This window comes from Labeo rohita, chromosome 16 (assembly GCF_022985175.1).
Source record: "Labeo rohita strain BAU-BD-2019 chromosome 16, IGBB_LRoh.1.0, whole genome shotgun sequence".
Lineage (NCBI taxonomy): Eukaryota > Metazoa > Chordata > Actinopteri > Cypriniformes > Cyprinidae > Labeo > Labeo rohita.
In genome coordinates, this window is record NC_066884.1 from 30,228,205 (window position 1) to 30,251,762 (window position 23,558).

The 23,558-nt window shown below is 37.7% G+C and overlaps 1 protein-coding gene across 1 annotated transcript; it reads right to left on the minus strand.

Moving 5' to 3' along the window:
* Positions 1-1,442: 1,442 nt before the first annotated feature.
* On the minus strand, positions 1,443-17,853 carry prpf3 (PRP3 pre-mRNA processing factor 3 homolog (yeast)). The gene is made up of 17 exons (XM_051132408.1): positions 17,661-17,853; positions 16,759-16,916; positions 14,225-14,355; positions 12,950-13,105; positions 11,950-12,036; positions 9,235-9,497; positions 8,926-9,044; positions 8,621-8,808; positions 8,353-8,519; positions 7,950-8,032; positions 7,678-7,821; positions 7,345-7,444; positions 3,513-3,626; positions 2,779-2,897; positions 2,593-2,670; positions 2,416-2,477; positions 1,443-1,692 (listed from the first exon to the last, which is right to left on the minus strand). Exons 2-17 carry the CDS (start codon positions 16,901-16,903, stop codon positions 1,543-1,545), a joined length of 2,106 nt encoding a protein of 701 aa, XP_050988365.1. The 5' UTR covers positions 16,904-16,916; positions 17,661-17,853; the 3' UTR covers positions 1,443-1,542.
* Between the last annotated feature and the right edge of the window lie 5,705 nt (positions 17,854-23,558).

A 23,558-nucleotide genomic window follows, 5' to 3' on the forward strand; every position in this document is an offset into this window, starting at 1 on the left:
TCACACCTTTTGATACAATAGCCTAACACACTGGATAAATACTTTCACAAACATTATTGATTTTATGAGAGCTATGCAAGTTATTGCCTCGATTATTCTTAATTATTTTAGCGACAAAGGTGATTTGAAACATGAATCTTGCACTGTTTAACTTGTTAACTGCACTGATTGTTAAAAGTATTAAATTGAAAGATCACAATGTTGCAGGTTTAATTATGCAGTCAGTACTTGGTTGGAGCTCCTTTTGCATGAATTACTGTTTCAATGACGAGTCCTCTACACAGTCTGACTTGTGTTGCAGCCTGGAACTAAACCAAGCCATGCTGGTTTCGTCTGGCCAGAGAACTGGCCCCCCGACTGGGCCTGGTTACCCCAAGGTTTTTTTTCTCCATTTCTGTCATCGATGGAGTTTTGATTCCTTGCCATTGTTGCCTCTGGCTTGCTTAGTTGTGGACACTTAATTTCATTTAATTTCTTAAATTGCACAGATACAATCTGAACTGAACTGGGCTGGATCATGACATCACTGAATCAACAATGAACCAACTTTAACTGAAAATTGAGTGTTTACTATTGTCCTCTTGCATTATTGAGTCACTATTTTCCTGTTTAATACTGTAATAAAGCTTTGACACAATCTGCATAAAAGCACTATATAAATAAAGGTGACTTGACACTGCATGCAACTGGAGGTCTTCTTTAGGAATTGAAAATAGCCAAAGTAGTAATCCTCAATAAATTCAATATATTCAATTTACATTTTATATCTCAAAACAAACCAAGCTTGTATCAACAAACAAACAAGCTTTCCACCCCTTAGCTTTAATCATTGCCATATGGTTAGTTGTAGTTTTCACATTTGATCCTTGGCATGAAATGTGAAAAACCCATGCCTTCAATTTAAACAACCATGTGTTCTGTCACTTTCTGTTTTTAGTTAAGCCAAATAAAAATCTTTCTCCATTCTTTAGCCTTACTAGAATTAACACTTCTGTGTTATAAAGAAACCAGTAATCTTGTTTGCGCATTCAGTAACAAAATACACAGTGCAAATTAACTTATTTCAGGAGTGAGGCTTATTTACTGAAAAGACTGCATCAAAATGTTGAGAGCACAAGATGCAGGACTCAAACAAGATGGATCCAACGTAGAAACCACACAAGAGCAAAGACTGCACAGCCTACACTATAAAACAGTTACAAGAGATACAAAACCAGTGTCCACTCTTGTTCAAACTGCCAGCATTGTAAAGTTCTGCAGTACACATAAGGATTAACATCCTAGTTTCTAACACCAGCTCTTGTTCTTAAGCCTTCCATACTTGTATTGCAGGTACAAAAACACAACCATTCTTTTACACACTCAAACTATATTTACATATACATGTTTCTCTCTGTCAGTCTATTCCAACCTCCTCCTCTCCATCTCTCTCTCTCTCTCTCAAAAAAAAAATTAAAAAAAAAAATATGCGTGCAAGGTGCACATGCCACAGATTCCATTGTGTTCTCTGTTCTTCTTTTTTTGTTGAGTTCGATCTGTATCTCAGTCATCAGTTGTCTCCAGAACACTCTGACTCAGAGCCAAGTCCCAGTAGTGCTCAGTGCCATGCTTCTTAAAATGTTCCCTAGCCATACTTTCTGTTGGACACTGTTTAAACTTAACTTCCCCATAGCTACGTTCCTTGGCTGTACCCTGAGGGAACAAAATTACATATATATTTAGTGTCTACTTGCATTTCAGTAAAAGACATGAAAAGGTCAATAAACAACAAAAATAATCACAATTCATTAGGGGTGGGAGGGAGAAAAAAAATGATTCTCCGATGCATCGCGATTCTCTCTTCAACGATTCTGAATATTTTTTCCCCCCGCCTGAGGGCTAGAGACATGTCGGGCTTTATTGCACAGAATTCACGAAACTCGCGCACTGACGAAAAAAGTAAAGCCCATAACCATTGTCTAAAAAATAAAGTTTGCACAAAATAGATTTGATATAAAATTTACATGAAAATGTAGCCATGTGCAGTAGAATTGAAAACTGAAAATGTGATGCATAGTGATATTGAGTTGATAATGAAAATTGTAATTGAATTGAATCATGAAACCAGCGAAGATTCACACCCCTACTTTTAAGATGGCAGTACTGACATACAGAGATTCCAACTATAAACAAAAAAATCAACTGCAATTTTTGTTAAAATGTAAGGTTGTAAAGATCTATTTGCACAGAATTAATTGGGGAAAAAATTTAGATGAAGAATCGTTTTGGAATCAGATCGTGACTCCCAGAATCGGATCGCATCGCGAAGTGCCTGAAGATTCCCACCCCTACAAATCATGAGTCATGACAAACTACTGAATATTTTAAATAAACGTTACATTGGTGTATATAAGAATATAACTGGAATGCATTTACCTCCCAAACCAATGTGCATTTATTATTCTTCCTGAAACCCTCATCATCTGAATCTTGAGGCTCTAAAAAAAAAAAAAAAAAAAAAGCATGTAATGTCAAAGGTCAGCTCCTAATCAAAGCTAAAAAAAAAAAGACAGATCAATATATGTATCTTCCATCACTACTAATTTCCCTTACCCTCTCTCTTTGAATTCGGCTCATCCCATTTGATTCTATTCAACATAAGTCGTTTAAATTTCTTCTGTGCTTTGGGGCCTACAGGGAGTAAGGAGTCAAATAATAGAGAAATAAAAATCCTGAAAACAATAATAAAAATAATCTGTTAAGAGATTTTTTTTTATAGAGATTCTCTTAATCACCCACCTCCCTCCACTACAACGATGTTGACATCTTTGTGAAGTACCACAGTGCCAGTGAGGTACAGTTGGTTTGCATTGGCCTCCACCTTAAACTTTTTGGCTGGGTTATGCAGATTTCGGATTCTGAGGGCAAAGCAGATAAACTACTTGAGTAAACAAATTAGCAAAAGAAGACATTGCTGGCAACGCTGTATGTTTTTGTGTGTAAGCAGCGAGAACAATGCTATTAAAGTTGACTGAAATTATGAGGGGAAAAAACTGAATTGCATGTATAGAGAGATCAACTTAGCACTGTGGAAATAACAGAAAACAATGTTTGTAAATTGCAGACCACACAGTGAAAAAACAAACAAACAAAAAAAAACACTAACATCCAACAAGAACATTATTTAACTTAACTCAGGGTACACCACACAAAGTTGGTTAATATAACACCCAGAGTTGAGAGTAAGCACAGAGCTGAAGCTGAAGTACAAGGTAGTTTTGAGTTGTTTGACATTTTTGGTCACTGCATATAAATTGTTGATTTATCTATTCACAATTAATTCAAAAAGTAGTTTTATGGAATTGTAGATTAGCACTAATGCAGCGTCGCTGCAGAACAGTGGTTCTGAAAACACTGTGGATAACTCTGCAAGCTAACAAGACTGTGGCTATTTGTCTCTGTTTAATCTGTGAGTGTGTCATAGCACTGCATTTTAATGCAACATTTTAGCAGATTTGTTATGCTTAGTGTACCTGTAAACAGCAATGTAAACTCCATGACTCAAATCTTCCTTAAGTTTCTTCACTTTCTTCTCTTTCCTTTGTTCTGCCGTAAGTTTGCGTGCTGCATTTGCCTCCTCGTGGGCTCTGAACAAACATGGTGAACATCACACTAACCACACAGTGCAACAAAACATACAAATGACAGTTTTATTCGAGATACTGCATTTTCCCAAATATGAGTCAAATTTTTTCGTTCAGTCACGCATGTGCATCATCCTATTAGGTTCTGTACTGGAATTAGTTCACCTGTTTCAAGTCTTCGGGTTTTCGAGCTGTTCGTTCATCTTACGGGGCTGTCACGTGATGAACGAACGATTTGAACCCGAAAACTTGTCAGATAAGAGGTGAGGTGAGCTAATCATAGACTAAACACCCAGGTAGACAATGAATTAATCTTTTCTGTTTCTTATAGCATTACAGTTTTGTCTTGTTTGTAGTGTGATAATCGTTTGTGTAAGCAGTAGATGTGTTAGGGAAGTAACATAACATTTTAATTATATTTTGCTAAAATGAATGAAATGACTCAGAAAAAAGATTCGTTCATTTTGCTGAACGAGACTCAATGGTCCGAATTGGTAAAATGATCCGAACTTCCCATCACTACTATGAATCACGTGTAAGTTCATCGTCTGTGTACACCAGCTCAAAAAGGTAGAGAATGGCGAAAAACTCATCTTATTTTCTCCTACAACTTCAGAATCGTCCGACATCATTGTAGTTTTTTGTTTGTAAACAGTGTTTGACTTACTCTGCACGTTCGCTTTGTAAACACTGGGTCTATAGTTCTGCGTGACCTTTTGACGTGATTTAATAGTACGTAGTGTCGTGAACGCGCATCACAAGTGCTACACAAGCTTTTGTACTTAAAGTATACAAATTTTTATTTTTCAAAAAAAATGACAGATCGTTTCGCTAGATAAGACCCTTGTTCCTCGGCTGGGATCGTTTAGAGCCCTTTGAAGCTGCATTTACACTACATTTTGGAAGTTCAAAATCGGGGGCACAATTGAAATCCATTATATAAAGAAAAATCCTGAAATGTTTTTTCTCAAAAAGCTTAATTTCTTTATGACTAAAGACAGAAAGACATGAACATCTTGGATGACAAGGGGGTGAGTAAATTATTTGTAAATTGTTGTTCTGAAAGTGGAGTTCTCCTTTAAATTTGTTAATGCTTGGCATTTATTATGTTTATAATGTATGCCAACATTTATTATAAATGCCAGGCTTTAACAAATAATTACAACATATGTTGCGGCTTTATGTCTCACTTGGAACAAAGAGGATTAAGTAATAATGTATGTCACTGCAATTTTTTTTAATACTTATTTTTCATTATTGTTCTAAATACCTTTAAGTGTAAAGGATTTGTTATGGAGTGAGGGGAACTAAAAAGCATGTTATGTAATGTCTGTAAACAATTTGTCTTATTCACTAGCATTTTACATTGTTTCTGAGTGTAATAAAAAAATGTGATTGTTACTGATTCTGGAGACATGGGACAAAACACATCCAGCAATTAAAACTGCTATTAGGATTAAAAATAAATTATTTTAAATTGTAGATGTTATGAGGGATTAATAATGTATTTAACACAATTAACCCCTTCAATTTAATTTGATCATTATTGTAATCAAATCTATGACACTTGTTGGCTTCTCACTACATCCAAAACAGTGTGTCCACAGAGAAGTGTTCAAACATGCATATGCAATAAAATAATGTTTTTTTAATGATGAAAAAGAGCTTGTTTTATCCAAAGCAACACTTAATTATTAGGGCTGTGACGGTCACAATGACAACCACTCCACCGTGGTCGGCGGTTGCCACCGTGGTGGTCAGTTGCCACCGGCGGTACTGCACGTGATGTCACACAATCTATAACAAGCATAAAATACAGTGTTTCTACAACAATTATTCTGGCGTGGCCGTGTTCAGTGTCCCCACCGGCAGCGAGCGCAAGTGCCTTCGCAGCTGCTGGAAGAGATCCACGTTCAAATGCACACAATAGGCTAAAGCTTCCAAAACTCCAGGAAAAGTAATTATGAATGTGTCGGAGGGAAATAAGGACATACTTGAATTAATCAATAAACTAGTGTTTTCTGAGTCAGTGTCGCTAAGATGACGATCTCGACTCGCCATCTGCTCATTGGACGCGCCTTTAAAGAGAAACCCATCTCTACGGATTTTATAATGAAAGAGTTTTTGTAAAAATTTGTAAAAATTTGAATTTTTTAGTTTTAAAGTAGCATAGTAATAATTTAAAGCTTTCTATAGATATATTTATCTGTAAGGCAAGTATTCACTGACTTTCGTTTCATTTTTGTGCAGCGCTTCTGTTCAACACAGAGACATCAGAAAGTGTTTTCTTTATTTTTACAAAAGCACAACATTGTGTTAATACTGTGAGTGCACACAAATAATATTACACTCTTTACAGCTCCGGTGATATATTACGCTTACCTTTATGACCAAAGATTACAGCGTATTTACATTTTTTTTGCAAGTGATTGCGCTGGCGCCTCCATGTCCTGCAAAGCACATTTAGCTTCCCCTCTCCAACAAACGATTGTATGCGCAAAATAGCGTGCATTTATCTAAGTTAAACGTTTAAAATAACATTATGATATGCCTGAAGATTTTATTTTAGGCAAGTCATGATGATTTGAGAAGCCAAAATTGATCAAACATAGGCTGTGATCAACTCACTGCCCGCCTCTGGCTGCTTGGTCATTATGTTACAATCTTAATTTCGTTAGAGCAAAAATCTCAATTTAACAAACAAAAATGTTCCAAACACATTTCTAAATTAACTTTATAAAGAAACAAAAAGAAATATAACCACGTTCCTATTAAAAACAAAACTGAGATATTTTAATGGATGCAACAGTTTAATGGGAAAGAGAGAGAAAAGACTTGGGCCGGTGATTTTGATGAGCTGTCAGACAAGGTTGTTACGAATTTATGCAACAAATATTTGTTAAATATTTACAGTTCTTATTTTGGGTACTTTCTTATTTAAAAGTATAATTTCTTTGATATTTACTTTCGTGTTTTGTAGGCTGAACTTAAACACGCACGTTTGTTATGTTTCAAAATTATATATCAACACTGCGCCACCGACGGTAGTTGGTCCATTACCACCGCGGTGGAAAAAATCTGCCACCGTCACAGCCCTATTAATTATACCTTCTATCAAAGCAAGGCTGTTTTTCAATGACATGCATGTTTCATAAGGTTTCAGAGTCGTGTCCCCACTCATTAAAATATCAGGGAATATCAGGGCAGGTGTCAGTCTAACAGACCCCCTTGCCCGAATAAAACATGTCTATACATAATACAGTTTGTTGTATTCTGATCATATGTGTTCTGCATTTCTGGATCATTTGTTAAGATGTTTAAATGTGAATATTAAGATCCTGTTGAATGTAAATGGATAGAGGTAACAACTAACTATCTTATTTGTTCATTTAACTGTTTTTAAAAGTTACCTTATTATCATAGCAGATGCACAGCAGACATACTGTTAATAACGTACTGTTCGTTGTATTTGAGAAAAGTTGGGAAGTCGGGAAGAGTCAAAGCATAGCTCAGTAGCTTAGTACATAGATTCATAAATATAATTTCATTTGTCTGAGTACAAAGTTTTATTTTTTTTAATATTGCATCCTGTTTTGTCAAGAATCATTGTTATGTTGTGATTTATCAGTTTTCTCTTAATAATGCAAAATAACCTGGTGCAAGTTATTTTACTGAAAATGCAGCGTTGATACTAATACTTTGTGCAAGTGAAATTACTCACTTCTGTCTCTTTGCCATTTGTGCTCTAACGTGAGCCTCCACTTTAGTGGGGTCCTGCACAGCTTCCGTCCCCAAAACCCTCATCAGATTAGAGATCCGCACTGCACACAAACAGGAAAATAATAAGATAGTTAGAGCACAAAGCTGTAATCAAGCTCCTATATTGAAGGAAATAAAACATAAATGTGTTCTTATGATGTGAAAAATCAACTGTACACTGTAATGCAACAGTAATAAAAAAATGAGTAGGTGTGCCCAAACCTTTGACTTGTAGGTTAACATTAAATACATTTTAAATGTTCTTTGTGTGACTGGTGCCTAGCTGGTAATGTACCTTTAGGTTCAGGTGGAGGCATAAGACCCAATCGGACCTTTTCCTGCAACTCTTTCTGGCCTTCTCTGCGAGTTTGTCTCCTCAACTTCTTTTGTTCCTTCTTAGTCAAATACACACCCAAAGTCACTGGCTTATCTGTATCCACTGAGAAAGAGAAGCAAAAAGAGAAAGAAAGAAAGAGAAATAGAAGACATTAGATCAAAAATTCAGATCAATGAGACTTCTGAAGTTTCTATTTGTAGGTTTTGATAAGTGCATGTATGTATCAATACCTGGAGGGGCCATCTGAATTGGGTGTTCAACTAGGGTGGTGACTCCATGCATCTCCACCTCATCAAAATTTGTATGTGCAGATCTGGAAAAAAAAAAAAACAAAACAACAAAAAAACAGAAGAGATGTAATGAGACCACTTTCACAAAATTCTGTAATTATCAAACGGAAAGGCATGACTGCCAGATTGTATGGAAAATGGCACTCTGAATTCTTTACAGCTGTTCCACAAAAAAAAGTCATACGGCTTTGGAAAGACATGATGGCAATAAATGACAAGTTTACATTTGGCTCAAACATTCCATTTAAAAAAAAATGTATTACTAATGCAACTTGTCTTAGATGATTTACAGTCATCTACTGACATCTAAAAGCTGAAAAATTTGAAAGCTGTTGGCTCTTACAGTTCTATGTGGGAAGGCAGAATGTAGGAGTCCCACCACTCTATATAAGGAATCTCCCCCTCTCCCAACTCCTTTTTGGGGGCAATAAGAGCCAGTTTAGTGGATGCCTGTATGCCTGTCTTCTTGGCAGCCTGAGCAATCTCCATCTGTAGTTTCTCCAACTGAGCCTGATAACAGGAGATAATATTGTATCTCATTTGCTATTGTTCCAAGCCATTTTTATCTATAATTTTTAGAGTCAAAAATAAAGAGGCACGCTGTTGTCTACTTTTGTGCGTATGCGCTGGGCGATCTTCTCAAAGCGTCCCTGTTCATGGAACCTAAACCCTCTCTTGGCTCTCTGTGCAGCATTGATGGCCACACGTGGGTCAAAGTAAGACGTGGATTCCAGGTCATCACTGGGTTTTTCCTTTAACTGCTGCCGAAACTGTTCCCTCTTCACCGCTCTGATGTTGGCTAGAGATATGAAGAAAGAAAAAAAAACAAAAAAGAAAAAAAAACAAAAACAAAACACAGAATATTAGGAAACAACAAAAAGTGAGAGGTTGAAATTTCTGTGGCAGCAAGTGGTACCTTTTAGAGTGGGCATACGATGTGTGAGCTCAACTTCTTTTCCACTGGCATCAACCGTTCGCCCAAGCTCATCCAAAATGAGAGGTGTTGGCTTTGTGACCTCACGTGGTTCCACTTTACTGTAAGCAAACATGAGAAAACTTTTAACTTTAGCAATAAATTGCTCGAAAACATTAAAACATATTGCAATTTAATAAAAATGTTACTACAAAACATGATGTTTGTTCAAAGTATTCTTTTCCAGAGCTGCCAAATAAGTCTACATGCCCATGTTAAGAACTGTTATTTTTAGACGTATACAACACTTACGGTGGTGCGATGCCCATGGCGTGCAGGTTAGCCAAGGCTACCAGGTTATGTGGCCCTGTGTTTCCCAAAGCACCCAGAATCCCGGGTTTCATAGCCAGTGTGGATTGGATCTTGGCCTGCAGCTCAGCTGCCTTGCGGGCTTTCTCTATAGCGTCATTCATGAAATTAGCAGCCTGGGAGGGAGCGATGGACTGGGTCGCACCCACTGCTGGAAGGGTGGGATGTGGAACACTAGAGTCTGTCTGAGAGGGAATTAATCTAGGCTATGGGATGAGAGAGAGAGAACAAAAGCTATATATATATATATATATATATATATATATATATACACACACACTTTTTTTTTTTTTGTCTCCATGCAAGCTTAGATGACAAAAAAACTACAAAATATGAGGGCTGCAACAGAACAGGAAACTAATGAACATAATACAGCTAATCTGTACAAGTTATAATGTTATTATGTCAACACTGAAGTTTAGGGCTAATCTGTGCAGGACAGTGGCTGTCTTGCACCATAGTTCGTCCGCTGGTTTTGATAATCAATTGAACAATTAATCCAGAGTTTCTGGTTTGATCAAACGTAAGGCCCTAAAAAGTCAGCAGCACAACAAAAATCTTAATTATTTTAAGATATGAATATCATCATTATTATGGATATGTGATTATTACATTTTAAAAGGGCAAGGATTAAAATAAATAAATGTGAGCACTTTTTTTTTGTTTTAAAGTCAAGTAGGGATGGGCAATACCACTTATATTGTTTTCAATACGATACCGATACTTTTAAGGCCAGTATCATTGATACGATACTTCTAAACTTAACTTTTAAATTATTGCATTTATTAAATTACTAAGAGTAAAATATGTAATAAAACCCTATTATATTTGAAATACATTTTAATATTTAATATGCCTTAAATTATATTTGATTTTTTTTTTTTTTTTTAACACATGTTTAAAATATGTTTACTGTAGTGGTAACTACAAAACCTATAGTTGAAAATACTTTGTTTCATAAGGGGCTGCCAGTGACAGGCTGTTCCACACATAAAATGCAACCTTTTTATTCTGACAGTGTATGATTTATATTAACATTACTAAAAAATAAAACATGATCAATTAACTTTAAACATTAATTTAAATAAATGTAATTGCACGAATTCTGTAGCCTACAATTTCAATTTGTTTATGGTGAAATAAATCATGCATGTTTTTTTTTTTTCTTTTTTTTCTGTCCTCTGATAAGCATTTTTCTGGGGTGCCATTCCCAAAAGCATAAATTCTTTCTTATGATACCTTTGGGAAACACAGCCCTGTTTGAATGCACTGTCTGAAGTGAGAGAACGCTCGCTGTGATTGATTGGTTCTGTCTTGCAACATTTGCGTGCTTTCAGATGAGCAGGAAAATAGTTCTATCCTGCACAATTATTCGCTAACATAGGTTATACGTCTAATTCAGTGCATATTGTAAGCATTATTTTTGGTTAAATAAACAAAATCACAGGTAAATAAAACACACCTTAGTATCGATATACTCGCATCAGTATTGATATATATCGATACTTCAGGATCGATACGCCCATCGCTAAAGTCAAGACAGCACAGTTTCACATTCATCTGGACTGCGGTTTACAGAGCAGTTCACAATCAGTGAGTACCGCACATTTATGCTTAACGACTGTTATGATGCCCCTCTGATGAACTCACAATGTTTAAGTTATGGTTTTTATATTGTTATATGTTGTATGTAATTATAAGAGAACATATTTAATGTCTCATCTTTTTGAAAAAGGCAGCTGAAAATAGTAAAACACAGACATTTCAAAATAAGAGTAAGTTGGATTTATTTATTTATAACTAAAAGTGCTGCATTTTTTCCCTGGCTATTACTGTTATTTTGATTATACAATAAACAGTTTCTGGCATTTAAATTAGCAAAAACTCTACTAGACTAACAACATTACTTAATATAATCAGTATACAGATTTTGTTAGTATTGTCACCTTTTTATTAGTATTTCATTAGTATTGTCATCTTTTAATTGCCTTTAAACACATTATCATATCAACAAAATGTAATATTGATGGACCTCTACTTTGTCTGTATTGATATATGAACCAGTAAACCAATTTGAATACAAACATAAAAATTAAATACAATGTAATGTACTTGCAGTCACCCTGTTTTGCAGATGAATGTTGCCCCAGCTTGTTTAAGTAAAAGAATTTGAGAAACCTGATTTATTTTAAGATTGTATGGGTTTGTTCTTTAACTGCATGCAGTATTAATTTTGTGCTGGCTTTAAAAGAAACTATCTTAAAATTTGATTTTAAAACTCTGCAGAAACCCTGTTAATTGGGTGGTAAATCCAAAATGTATGTATAATTACAAATGTATAATTGTTGATTGCTTAAAAAATTAAAATAACAAAAAGTGATACAAATCAAAGACTCACACTAAACTGTATAATATAATTATCACCACTATGATGGTCTCGCTTTTTTACACGTAAACCTGCATTTAAATATCCAACAACAAATATTTTAGAAAAATGTATATTTGACTCAGAATTACAGAATTATCCTATTGTCTGTTCTTATTCTATTGCACTCCATTTTTATTATCCCCTAGTGCTATTATAAACACATAGATACTGCAGGACAATCATCAATCATCATACTGTGTGTTTTTTTTTGTTTGTTTGTTTGTTTTTACCTGCACGATAGGGACAGGAGACACAAGACTTAGCTGTTTCTTTCTCTCCTCAATCTGCCGTGTGGCTGCTTCCATCATTTGCTTGATCTGAAGATACAGTATCACAAATAGTATTAAGACTGATGCAGGCAGTACAACAAAGAAATTACATGAGCAATTCTTCCATATGTGTGCAGCACTAAGCAATATCTGTTTCACTAAATCAAGTCATTCTATGCTCTAAATATTACAGCGATAACATTGTCAACATTTTATTACAGTGATATTAGTGATACTAGGGATGTAGTTTGGGTATAAACACTTATTGTCTACAGTACCGATCAAAATGAAAGTATCTTAACACTTGTATGTATTGTAACGCTTATCCTCTTTCGCCAGGAGGTGGCGACAATTGCCAGCTTATTCATTCATTCAGGAGATTCCAATAGTCAAACAAGTCTTAATGAAGTGAGACTGACTCCTTCATTGAATTTTTTTTGTTTTGTATTTTGTTTAAATGAATATATGTTTTTAAAAGACTTAATCATTTAACATTTTGTCAGAACCACTAGCAAATTACTTTTTGTTTAGTTTTCTCATATTTTTTTCTCCAGAATCGTAAGAGAATCATGATCTCCAATTTATTAAAAATAACTGGGATTCTCAATTTATCCAGAATCGTGAAGCTCGTTTAAATGTTGTTTATCACTGCATATAATTTATTAAAATGGAACTTTAATTTCATAAAGTAGAAGTTGATTTCAAAATGCACCTACATATTTTTTTGCATTTTGTCTTTTTCAGTTGAATAAAAGACTATTTTTCCTACATATTTTATCATTGAAGATTTCTTTAAAAAAAGTTTCAAAATCTAGTCTCGTTCTCATGAACCCAGTCTGGTGTCTCCTCTCGTGGGATAAGTGTCTCGTCACACCCCTAAGTGATACTGTATGTGTTCCATCAGACACCTCTCTGTCTAGTGTCTGCCTATACTGATGGTGTGTCTGTATATGCGCATTACCTGCATCTTGGTGAGCATGCCAGGACTCTCTGTAGGGGGTCCAGGTAAAACAGCTGGTTCCTCCACCTCCTCAAAGCGAGGCACCCTCTTCTTCTTTACCACAGATTCCACACCGTCTCCATCCTTCACTCCTTCCACCTCATCTCCAAACACTTCCTAAACATAGACAGAAGGGAAAAAATAAAACAAGAAAAGTACAAGACATGAAGTCAGAGAAATCTTACTTAACCATGACTTCTAATTCGTATTCAATGTCAGTTTAAGGGGTGGGTGATATGCCAGTAGACAAAATATCTTTCAGCTGGTAGATAAGTTGGACTACTGTGTCATGGTTACACTCACGTGATGAAGTTCTTTCTCACAAAAATGTTTTTAAGTACGTTTAAAAACAAGTGATTTTAAACCGTTCAAGCGCAATAAGCAGCCAAAAATTCTGTATATGTGCACACTGTCTGAGAGGCGGTTTGCATGCACACACCTGAAATGAGCACACATAAAGCAGCTTCTCATATAGTGTGAGTATTGAAGTTCTTTTTGGCACGCTATTGGGCTTAAACAGTCAAACACACTTAGTTGAGAAAAGAAAACGCATGCATTTGGTCCTGAATTGACAGCAGGCTAATAATCAATAAACAATCAGCTCCCTATACACTATATATATATATATATATATATATATATATATATATATATATATATATATATATCTCTATCTTTTTTTTTCTTTAAACAAAACATGTTCTTTTACATGTTCTTACAACATTTCAGCTAAATAATACATTATAAATGGTAATTAGATGTGTTCAATACCTATCTAGCGATGTGCGTTTATGTTGAAATATACAAAAAAACGGTTTGTCTTTTCAAATCTTCTGTTGCGAGTCATTGTATTTATCGTGTTTGCTCGTGTCGTTTATACTTCGCATTTCAGAACTGTGGCGTTATTTCCGGTAAGCGAGCATAGTGAGCACCAATGCTCCCTAAAATTTTTGGGAATTTTCAGGGAGCTAACATTTCAGTTTACTGGAAGGTATTCGCGATTGAGACAGCCCTTAAAATGGCCAACTCCCTGATCAGTGCCCTGGCTACTGAACAAGGGAGCTGACTGAGATGCACCCACTGTGAAATATTAATTTAGGAATATCCAGAATTAATTGTTACCCCTATGTAAAGTATGAGCGGTGTGAAACGTAAAACAAGAATTAGTTGAGAAACTAAAGTTTCCCTCAAAAACTAAATTTAGGAGGCATTTAGGAGGCACAGAAAACTCTATACCTTTAGCTCTCTTTTGCGGTTCTTCTCTCCAGCTCCTTTATTGCCACGGGTGTTTCTGCTTTCCTCAAGAGCTTCAAACAGACGCTCAACAAAGCTGCTTGCTGAATCATCAAGAAACGGCCTTAGCTGGTCTAAAAGGAGAAAGATATTGATCATTCTTAATGAAAAGAGCCTCATGGAACTGAGCTGCATTTAAAAACGTAATACTATGAGTAATTCTGCACATAACTAGTGTTGCTATTTTTTTCCAAGTGCAACCAACGCCCCACACATCATCCTAATCTACATAAATTAGAACAACTTTACAAACATACACTGGCAATTTAGGTGTACAATAAAGCTTCATGTGGTATGCTTAACTCAGATGACCACTGTTTAATGCAATTATTAAATATTAAATGTTCCCGTTTCATAAAGTAATACAATATTTGTCATTTTCAGTGTCATTATGTTAATTCATTACCATAAATAAATTTTTGATCCTAAAAGCCATTTAATTAAATTGATTTTAATATCATGTTATGAGGCTTTGGATAATTTAAAAAAATCCCTTTCTGGCAATCAATGTTACCTTTACAAATCTTTGTAATTACGTCATTTTTGTCTCTAATGACATCTTTAATTTAAATCTTTAATACTGGCTTATACCCCAAGTTAATGCTTTAGATTTTACAGAATATGTCAGATTTAACCAAAACTGTTGATTAATATTTAATAGTGGTTTAAATGAAAGAAAATTATGATACACTTGTATAAAATATGAGGTTCCAACTGCTGATTCCAATATTGATTTTGGGCAAGTTACTCATGTCTTGCTCAATATTCACCAACCACTTTCACTCCCAGGCCTAAAAACACCTGACGAAGAAGGGTCTTATCTAGCGAAACTAGGGCTGTGCAAAAAAATCGGATGCGATTATTGTGTGCATCTCATCAGTAATACTGGTTCTCTGATTTAGTTGTAAACCTCCATCATGTGCTGTCAGATGGAGCGGCATTTACTACATTCACTAACAAGCTACGCAATATCGCGTTCAACATCGGACATGTATCGCCCACAATGTTGAACGTGATATTGTGTAGCTTGTCAGTTTGTCGATTTTTTGCACAGCCCCAAGCGAAACAATTGGTTATTTTCTAATACAATTTAGTACAATTCTAGTACAATTTATTCACTTTTTAACCTTAAATGATCGGCTTGTCTAGCTCTGCGATGTGCATGCGTACTCTGGGTAATTCAGGTCAATACAGTTAGAGTAGGTTGGAAAACTCCAATCTTTTTTCTCCTCCAACTTCAAAATTGTCCTACATCGCAGTTTTACCGTTTGACTTTCTTTGCACTTTCACTTTGTAAACACTGGGTAGGTATCTCTGCAGTGATGTAGGATGATTTTGAAGTTGGAGGAGAAAATGAGATGGGAGTTTTTCAACCTATCCTAACATGTATTTACCTGGTCTACAGAGACTATGCATGCACATTGCAGAACTAAGCAAAACCAGCATTTGAGGTTAAAAAGAATATAAATACACACCAACTGTTTCGCTAGATAATACCCTTTGCTCTTGGCTGGGATCGTTTAGAGCGCTTTGAAGCTGCATTTAATCTGCAAGTAAAATATGATATTATATATATATATATATCGCGTTAACCGAAAATTGTCCGTCATTGAGGGAATTTTTATTTTTTTAATCAGTGACGGAAAAATCTAAAGGCAGTTCAGACACTAAGGGTGATATATTGTAAATTTGTAGCTGTAATTCCCACCCCTGTCCAGTTGGTGGCGAGTGCGCTCCAGGCTAGCAGCAGAGCGCTGAATCCAGAACAAGAACAAATCTGTCATGAATGTTTTCGTATGCGTTTGAATATGCACAGGCTAGTACACCGAAGCCACGACGATCTATTTGGCACATTAAAGAGTGGCAAAACGGTATTTATGGCTTGAATTTCCTAATGAAATGGACAGAATTTGAAATCTGAGACTCTGTTTCATATCAAAAGTAACACAAAGCCTAGCCTATTGCTATTTATTGGAAGGAAGACGCACTATGTATTGCTAGCGTATGTATTTTGTTGTTTTAAACACTGCGATGTCATCCTGTAGGTTCATGATTGATAATGAAAATGTTATTCTAATTAAAATATGACGGGTAATATATTAAATAAATGATGGGTAATAATTATGACATAATTTTTACGATGCTGTCCAACGTTAAAATCTAGCGCCATCTCTTTCATATATATATATATATAAATACCCTGGTCATTAATGTGGAGTTTTGCTTAGCTCGACTCTACAGAATACCCCACAACGCTTTTGAGAAGCTGTGGGGCATTCTGTAGAGACGAGCTGAGCAAAACTCCACATTAATGACTAGGGTATGTATGTATGTATGTATATATATATATATATATATATATATATATATATATATATATATATATATATATATATATATATATATATGTATGTGTGTGTGTGTAAAGGTACATGTATTCATATCTGTACTGGACATCTACAAGGTACATTTCCTACCTGTGGTTTTTCTTTTGTCCAGGCCTTTTCCTACACAGTGTAAAGCTGCTGTGACCACAGTGGGTTCAGAAAAGCCAAGGACCTTCTTTACTGTGCGTTCCACCCATGGCCTCAGCTCATCAACCTCTCGCTTGGGCAGAGACATGCTGAGGGAAAATCTAACAAACAAAATGCAACACTAATATCACAAACTAGCTTTAGTTGATAAGGTTTTGTTTCACATTAATATAGAAGTCTTTTAGTTTAGTTGCACTCCTCTGCAGAGAGCTGTTTGTAATTGTTCTCAATGTCTCAAATAACAATCTGCTTATTAGTCAATTTACTTAACAACATTGCACCCATTTTTTGAGTGTTTCCAGTTCAAACATCTTCAATCAATTACTTAAAACGGCAAAACAAAATATGTCTGTGTATAAATACTTAGAATTATTTATAAACATGCGATTACAACTGAAGTATCCATAATTATACACGCTCCACTACTTTCTGACAACTCATATTTGCTAAATACACTTTGAACTGACAGAAAGATGCACACACAAAATCACAAAAAAGTATATAAAAATACAGAATCAAACACAAGTTACTACAAACGCTGACTGACGACAGTAATCAGTTTGACTTTGAATTAGTGCATTAAACATTCTGATGCATGAATGAGTTCATAACAGGTTTTCAAAGTAGCCAAGGCATCGCGCAAAAAAAAAAAAAAAAAAAAAACCGTTTCAAGAGTTATTGTTAGAACTTAAAAGTAATTTTGTGTAATACTTTGATTATAGACAGTCGTTGTTAATACCAACTGTAGCAACTATAACATTTTGGCAGATGTTATGGTTACAATGATAAAAAAAAAAAAAAAGGTTTCCGTACCAAACGAATCGAAACTCAACATAAACACTTACCTCTCAGTTTATTCAGTTTTACAGCGGCCTAAAGCGTTTTTCGTTATTATTTAATTCTCGTTTTTCGTCCGCCACACCAAATTACGTTAATAATAATAAAAGAAAACACGCTAGTTATTTAAGGCAACAAAATATTGTGAAATGCTTCTAGACTTCTCTGCTCCCACGGTGTCCGCTGAACGTTTTCCAACGCCGTAACGGAAGCGGAAGTTCCTGGTGAAAGTATCCGCCGGAAAGCCACACATTGACGCACGCCGGCCACACTACTGCCATCAGTCGACCTGGAGAGGATTTTTTGGTTATTGTTGTTTTTTGTTATTATTATTATTATTGTTGTTGTTATTTAAAAATCTTGTTTTGTTACAACATAAACATACTTAAACCTAAAACAATGTACCAATGATACTTTCATAATTGCATGTTATTATTAATGGCCACACACAAGAAAAATATTTTATGGGGATATTTCTAAATTACTAAGTTCGTGGAGACTTTTGTTCCCCATAACGCACACACACAAAACTGATATCTGATGTAATGGCTCCCAAGCACCACTTGGTTGTAATTACTAGAAACAGTAGGCCTATGTTCACAGCTTGTGAAAATAAAAGTATTAAGTACAATTAGAAAAGTACAATTAAAAAAAATAAGTACAATAAAAAGTGTCAATAGTTTTTTTTTTTTTTTTTTCCATTTAATTTTATTTTTTGTAAGGTTTTTGTAAAGTCATCATTTTGTTACAGTATATACTGCTTGATCTGTTTGCTTTTTGCAATGATTACTATTTATTATTTTTTATTGCGTGCTTTTTGGTGAATTGTATTTGAACCTTTTTAGGGTTTTAATACAATCATCAAATAATTATTCATAATAATAATTTATAATAATTATTAGAAAACAATAATAATTGTTACAAAAAAAATGTATTCCCCTTTAATTAATGTAATATCGAGTGGGATTGTGCTATTTCAATGGTATTTTGACCACTGAACTAGGAAATGTCTCCAGTTTCCATTTCAAAAATCTGCTGACCTTATACCTACTTCATACTTAATTTTTAACCAAACAAAAAGTTGAAATAAATGTTGACCTTTTGGAATCTTCATATAATCACTCCCCAAACATGCACACATCTGTCTCATTATATCTGATGTCATTATATGAGCACACTAGTAGCCTATAGTAGGCTATAAGTAAGTCACAACCCTTCAACACATCATAGGACTGCAACACACATCCATACCTAAACAATGTTCTGAATTATTTAGTATTTTGTTCTTTCTTCTGTTAGAAGATTCTTTTCAGACTGTCAGGGAAGACAGATCTAAAGTGACTGCTTTTAACCACTAATAACCTGAAGCAGTAGTGTGCACAGACCTCTGGAGAAGCAGGCGAGAAATTGCGATTTCAAGGGCAGTGAGGGCCCCCCCTTTTGAAATCGCTCCAGGGGCACCTAGATCGGAATGAAAGGACACTTAAACATCAGCGATTAAAGGGGCAGGTGCTCAAGTGACCATGTTTTGTGTCCTCATTGTGAGAGCATATGTATAATGCCATATTTGGGAGGACATTCTTTCAAGTGTTATTATGACTGTGGCTGTACTGGAATGATCACAGTTTTTTTTTTTTTAATTGCTAACACAATTTATGAAACCGTTCACCATTATAAACACAATTTGAGAACTACATAACAACCTGTACAAACCTCAAACTTCCAGGTCAAAATCAAATATTTCAGTCAAAAACATATGTTTGTCCTTAGAAGACACACAAACCTGACAAATACAAAGACTACTACTGCCTAGAGAAAATAGTGAGATCAATTTAAAATACTATAAAAACTTCAATTACTGTATATCTGTGGTTTTCAATACTGGTCATAGGGACCTACTGCTCTGCACATTTTGTATGTCTCTCTTATCTTTTTTTTTTTTTTTTAAACACAGGATGAGATGTAAATATCCTTTATGTGCGAACACATACCAATCGATTGTCCTTGTTCTTGACGTTTTACAGACACTGCAGTCCAGGATCGGACTGCAGTTATGGGAGACAGGTATGTCATCAAATACAAAAGGGGTAGGTACATCTTTGGGGTCATCAGGTGGGCTCCCTCTTTCATTGATATTTCATTGATAAGCCCACCACATCTCCAGAGGGCTTAATGGTAATACCTGGCATCCCAGGTACACCCCCCTCAGCTTCATTTCCCTTCCGTGCTATTTTGAACCCAATTAGACTCCCGCCTCTTCATCCAGAGCCAGTTGGTGTTGGAAGGATGTCATAAGTTGCTTTGATGATGAAACTGAGCTGCTTCGCTTCCATGTTCCACAGGTCCTTCTAGCTGATCCTCCTCTTCTCCACCCTATCCCACCGTGTCCACTGTCCCTGTTTCCCAAGAGAGACTGTCCTGGCCCACCTTGCTGCTTCCTCCTGTCTGCGTATTTCCTTTACCACCATTTTCCTCTGCTCTAGTGCTGTGGCTTTGTCTCACTCTGGCCATCTTGTTGTTAATCCAAGGCCTCCTCTTCCTTGCTGAACATGCCACACAATGTCTGCATGTTTGATTGCTGATATTGCCTCCTCTGCTGGACTGGCTGGTCTCCATTTGTGGCCTGCTACCAAGGCTGGTGCATTTTTATTTAGCACAATGTCTTGCGACTCATTTAGAGTCATCTGAAGTCTCACTTTAGCACCCTTGAACTCTTGTAAGACTAGTAAAGGGTAGTTTAAGGACTTCCATAGAGGCCTATATTGGTGAGACACCGTGGAACTCCAAGTCATTTCTTGATGTAACCTGTGATCACTCTGTCCAGATTCATAAACTTCATAAACTATAAAGGGCCACAGAACCCGTGGTAAAAGGCCAAAAAGTGTTTTTAATGGCCCGTAGTCCACTACTGACTTCCTCCCGCAGTTGTTGTACATGTTCTTTGTCTTTCAGGCATCATAGCACCCACCAAGGCGTTTCACAGGCTGCTCAGATACTATTGGGATAGGGTCATTTCTGATTAAGAACTTGGTATCACTGTGCACTCCATTGACAATAGAGATGCTACGTGATTTAGAAGGTTTTATCTTCATTTGGGGCCCAGCTGATATTCTCCTCTAGTTTTCCTAGCAGTCTTCTGGTACATGGCACCGTGATGGTCAGTGTAGTAATGTCATTCATATAGGCTCTGAGGGAAGGGAGGCACAAGTTCAGCCACTGTCCACCCACCAACCACCTTGAGGCTCAAATGATGACCTCGATGGCCGTCGTAAAGGCCAAGGGGGAGATGGTGCATCCTGCCGTAATGCCAATTTCCAAGGCTTGCCACAAGGTGGTAACCTCAGCGGTGGTAAAGCAAAACTGCAGATCTCGTATCAGAAGTTGTAATGGTGGATGTAAAAGAAGGTGAAAGCAGTCCTCAGGAGATTATGGGGCACTGACCCAAAGGCATAAGCAAGGTCCAGGAAGACAACATAGAGGTCCTTTTTCCCCACCTTTGCCATCTGGATCTGGTGCCAAATCATACTGGAATGTTCTAATCATCCAGAAAACCCTGATATACCTGCCTTCTGTACTGCTGTATCAATGTAGCTATTACTTTGCAAGTATCTGGACAACCTCTTGGCAATGATTCTAAAAAAAGATTTTGCCCTCTACATTTAGCAGTGATATTGGTCAAAACTGGTTGATATTCTCTGAGTGCTTATCCTTCAGGATCAAAACCTCTCCTGCCTTACACCATACTTTGGGTATAGTCTTTTCCTGCTGCACTATCCTCATGAGCCTCTAGAGACACCTCAGGACATCCGGTGCATTCTTGTACACTATGTATGGGATTCCATTTGGCCCTGGTGCTGATGCTGCTCTTGCATGATGGACTACGCTTTCCACCTCTTTTCAAGTTGGAGGGTGAACCTCCATTTGATGTTCTGGAGAGGTAATTAGTGGAATGTCTGGTGGAACTGACAGTTGCTCATGCTGTCTTAGCTCGGAGTGTATCTGTCACGGAGTCAGACGAGAAATGAATGATCGAAATATGTCCCTGTGTAGCGCAGCGGAAAACTCAAACGCGGATACACACGAGTGAGTAGGTAAACCACGCAGTTTGATCTGAGAACGCTCCAAAACGGAGTTGAGATTTCCACCAAGAAATCTGCATTCTCACACGCACACAAACAGGTAAATAAAGCGCTCCGAGGAGCAGAGAGTTTACTCACGTGAGTTGGAGAAGAGATGGGACCTGATGATGAGCCTCGCATGAGCTCAATGTCTGGTGCTGGATCGTCACCTACTTCCTGCTTAAATACCTGCGTGAAGTTACTTCCGGGTCCTCGTGACCTCATGTGATTTGGTGCATGTGACAGTACCCCCCCCTCCAGGACCGGCACCAGACGGTCCCGGGATGGAGGATACCCGACGACGGTAGTCCTGGATGAGAGCTGGATCCAAGATGAACCGCCCGGGAACCCAAGACCGCTCCTCCGGACCGTAACCCTCCCAGTCAACGAGATACTGGGTGCCACGGCCCCGAGGACGCGAATCAAGGATTCGCCGGACGGTATACGCAGGACCACCGTCAATGATCCGGGGCGGAGGTGGAGCAGGAACCTGGGGAGACAGAGGAGAGAAGAAGACATGTTTGAGTTGTGACTGGTGGAAAACAGGATGGATCCAGAGAGATGTGGGCAGCTGGAGCCTGAAGGTGACAGGGTTTAACCGATGAGTGATCTTGAAGGGTCCGATGAAGCGAGCAGTGAGTTTTTTTGAGTCTGTCTTAAGGTTGATGTTGCGGGTGGATAAATAAACCCTGTCACCAACATGGAACAATCGTCCCGGAGGGTGCCAGCGGCGATGTTGAGTGGTGTAGCGGGTATTGGCCTTTCGGATGGCGGTGCGTGCATGGTTCCAGAGCCGCCGGCACCGACGGACCAACTCTTGGGCGGACGGGACCTGAACCTCCGGCTCTTGATGTTCGAACACCGGAGGTTGATACCCGTAGCATACCTCGAATGGGCTCAGGTTAGTGGCAGAGGATGTGTGGATGTTGTTCGAGAGTTCAGCCCAGACGAGGTAGCGTGCCCAGGAACGCTGATGCTCGCCGGCAAAGCATCGGAGGAAGCGTTCCAGCTGTTGGTTGGCCCGCTCCGTCTGACCGTTAGCCTGTGGGTGAAATCCGGACGACAGACTAGAGGTGGTCCCGATCAGACGGCAGAAGGCCTGCCAGAACTTGGCCGTGAACTGGGGCCCTCTGTCCGAGACGATGTCCTTGGGGAACCCATGCAGGCGGACTACGTGTTCGAGTATGAGCTCCGCAGTGGTCTTGGCAGAGGGGAGTCCGGTGAGAGCCACCAGATGCACAGCTTTGGAGAAACGGTCCACAATAGTCAGGATGGTGTTCTTCCCTAGAGATTCGGGGAGTCCAGTGACGAAGTCGATGGAGATGTGAGACCAGGGTCGTTTGGGGATGGGGAGGGGCTGCAGCTCGCCAGTAGATGGGGTGTTGTTGGTCTTGGAGCGAGCGCAGGTGTTGTATGCCTGGACGTACAGCTGTACGTCTCTCCTCAACGTCCTCCACCAAAACGCCCTGGCGATGAAGGTAATGGTCCTCTGGACTCCCGGGTGTCCTGCCAGAGTGGAGTCGTGCCCCCACTGGAGTACTTCCTGGCGTAAGGTGTCGGGTACGAAGAGACGTCCAGTAGGGGTGTCCGGAGGTGGAGGATTTTGGCTGTGATCGTTAACGGTTGGGATAACACCTCAGTCTCAATCCCCAACTGGGCAGCAAATTCCTGATCGATAAAGTTACCAGCCGCACCTGAATCAACAAATGCGGTGGTCACGATCCGTTGGTGGCCCACGAGGATTGATACCTGAAGGAGCATCCAGGATTCGGCGGGACAGGATTTGTT

Excerpts from the sequence above, each read along its gene's own strand:
- prpf3 (XM_051132408.1), bottom strand. The coding sequence starts at position 16,903 with ATGTCTCTGCCCAAGCGAGAGGTTGATGAGCTGAGGCCATGGGTGGAA. Across the intron at positions 7,445-7,677 it reads GCCTCCACCTGAACCTAAAG|TGCGGATCTCTAATCTGATG; the intron begins GTACATTACCAG and ends GTTTGTGTGCAG. Across the intron at positions 3,627-7,344 it reads CAAATGGCAAAGAGACAGAA|AGCCCACGAGGAGGCAAATG; the intron begins GTGAGTAATTTC and ends ATGTTTGTTCAG.